The following is a 2,550-nucleotide window of genomic DNA, read 5'->3' as shown; positions in this document are numbered from 1 at the left end:
AGGCAGGGTGTTTTTCTTGCTCCAGCAACTCCTGGATGATTACCCAAAATGTTTCATCGTGGGAGCAGACAACGTGGGATCCAAGCAGATGCAGCAAATCCGGATGTCCCTGCGCGGGAAGGCTGTTGTATTGATGGGGAAGAACACGATGATGCGCAAAGCCATTCGTGGTCATCTGGAGAACAACCCTGCCTTAGAGAAGTGGGTAACACTGCCTGAACGTACTCCTGGATCCTCTCTCGGGGCGGGGGGTGCGTTGTTTGAGAGGCGGAACTGAAGGCTGTCATCTCTCCTTCAGGCTGCTGCCTCACATCCGCGGGAACGTGGGCTTTGTCTTCACTAAGGAGGATCTGACTGAGATCCGGGACATGCTGCTGGCTAACAAGGTAGGGGAGACCGGCCCTCGCCGTGTCTCTGGGCTGGCAGATGTTAAAAACAAAACTGACACTGCGTGGGGAATGTCTGATTGTTAGGAGGCTCCAAGAGTTGGGAACTAGGCTCCTGCAGCCGTAGCCAAACTGATCAAGTCCAACTTCTGTCTCGCTTGTGTGTGTCTGTGTGACGTCCGTCCTGGAGGAACACTTCAGGAGGGAGTGGATGCCATCCCGGGAGATCTGAGCGGTGAGCATCAGCTGCTTGTTGTCCCTTTCTCCAGGTGCCAGCTGCCGCCCGTGCAGGTGCCATTGCTCCTTGTGATGTGACGGTGCCGGCCCAGAACACTGGTCTGGGACCTGAGAAGACCTCCTTTTTCCAGGCCTTGGGCATCACCACGAAGATCTCCAGAGGGACCATTGAAATTCTGGTTAGTGAGCAGCGAGCTGCTGCTGTTGAAGCTTCTCCTTGGCGGGAGGGCCCAGGTTCTGGCAGTTGGCAGGGCGGTGCAGATCAAAGCTCCCCTTGGAGCTGAAATCCGCTGTCAGCAGTCTGGCTGCTGCACTTGGGGAGCTGGGAGGGGGATGTCTGTCTGGTTGGCTCCAGTGTGCAGTGGGGGGGTTGTGTTCTCCGTCAGATCTGGGCTGCCTGCTGAAGCTGTGCTGGAGGAGCTCGCGGGCGAGCTGCCTGCAGGCAGTGCAGGACTAGCGCTCGCTGCCTTGCTCCTCGCCGAGATGTACCTGTTGCATGGGCCGGGGCTGTCTCAGCTTGGGGAGCTGAACTTGGGGCCTGCTTGTGCTGCGCTCGTTTGTCCTTCGGTTCCATCTCCTGCCTTTGTGTCCCGTTGCGTTGACGTGCTTGAGTGTTGTCGTGCGTATTCACTCCTTTTCCCATTGTTTCCTCAGAGCGACGTGCAGCTCATCAAGACGGGAGACAAAGTGGGTGCCATTTTTTGAACATGCTGAACATCTCCCCCTTCTCTTTCGGGCTGGTGATCCAGCAGGTCTTTGACAATGGCAGCATTTACAATCCCGAAGTGCTGGACATCACCGAGGAGACCTTGCACAAGCGCTTCCTGGAGGCGAGTACCATGACCCGTCTCCATTGTGCTCCACCTCTGGTGCCCCGGAAGGAGCTCTCGTCTCCAGTGTTTTCTGCGGAGTCCCACAGAGCCAGGAGCTCTCGCCTGTGCCCTCTGGGAACAGCCTGTTGGGGAGTACCTGCTGCAGGCGTCTGTCTGCAGCTACTGCAGAAAGCATTTGGGCCATTTAAATGGCCTGATTTCACGGGAGCCGCGTTCCGTGTGTGCGTGGCGCGCTGGCCCGCGTTACGCGGGGGTGTAGGAGCGTTGCTGTCACCTGCCGTGCTTTCTGCCTCGGGTTGTTTCTCAGCACCGTAACGAGTCTCTCTGCCCACAGGGTGTTCGTAATGTTGCCAGCGTCTGTCTGCAGATCGGGTACCCGACCATTGCTTCTGTGCCCCACTCCATCATCAACGGGTACAAGCGGGTCCTAGCCGTGGCGGTGGAGACGGACTACACCTTCCCGCTGGCTGAAAAGGTAACGGCTCCGCCTGATGTGCGCTAAGAGGGGCGTTTTCAACGCAGCCCGGCACTCCCACAGAAACACCTTGCCTCTCGCCAAGTTCGAAAGGACTCGGAGCCTTTGTGTGCCAAGGACCTGTCCTGGGAAGGGGCGCTTCCGTACGCTGTGTACGTGTGGCAGGAGGGAGCTGGGTTCTCTGGCTTTCCTTCATTCCTCCCTGGGGCTGCTGCACTTGGGTGTAGCTGAAACGCCTTTGGTACTTTGTACGGGGCAGTGATAAATTTTAAATTGAAAGTGGGGAGGTTTAGATTGGATATCAGGAAGAAGTTCTTCCCAGAGAGGGTGGGGAGGCACTGGGACAGGTTGCCCAGAGAAGCTGTGGATGCCCCATCCCTGGATGTCTTCAAGGCCAGGCGGGATGAGGCTTGGAGCAACCTGGTCTAGTGGAAGGTGTCCCTGCCCATGGCAGGGGGGTTGGAACTGGATGGTCTTTAAGGTCCCTCCCAACCCAAACCATTCTGGGATTCTGTGATAGGTGTCTGTTGGCTGGCAGCCTGCAGGGGCTGCCTTAACGATTGCAAAGGTTCAACTCTTCAAGTGTTTGTTTCCTTTGAGGTTACTGTTTATCCCCCCT

The 2,550-nt window shown here is 57.1% G+C and overlaps 1 protein-coding gene across 1 annotated transcript; it reads left to right on the top strand.

The window, feature by feature from the left end:
- Positions 1-25: 25 nt before the first annotated feature.
- Positions 26-1,958, top strand: RPLP0 (ribosomal protein, large, P0; the record flags this gene model as incomplete). Its single annotated transcript, XM_010150230.1, is given in 6 exon segments — positions 26-201; positions 299-386; positions 656-802; positions 1,278-1,317; positions 1,320-1,453; positions 1,791-1,958. Coding segments are annotated over 6 exon segments (753 nt in total), but the record flags the coding sequence as incomplete, so codon positions are not given.
- Positions 1,959-2,550: the final 592 nt, after the last annotated feature.

The sequence above is a fragment of the Eurypyga helias genome, unplaced genomic scaffold (genome assembly GCF_000690775.1).
Source record: "Eurypyga helias isolate BGI_N326 unplaced genomic scaffold, ASM69077v1 scaffold19614, whole genome shotgun sequence".
In the NCBI taxonomy this organism is placed as follows: Eukaryota; Metazoa; Chordata; class Aves; order Eurypygiformes; family Eurypygidae; genus Eurypyga; species Eurypyga helias.
Note: the sequence above shows the minus strand (reverse complement) of the source record. Positions and strands in the feature narration are given on the sequence as shown.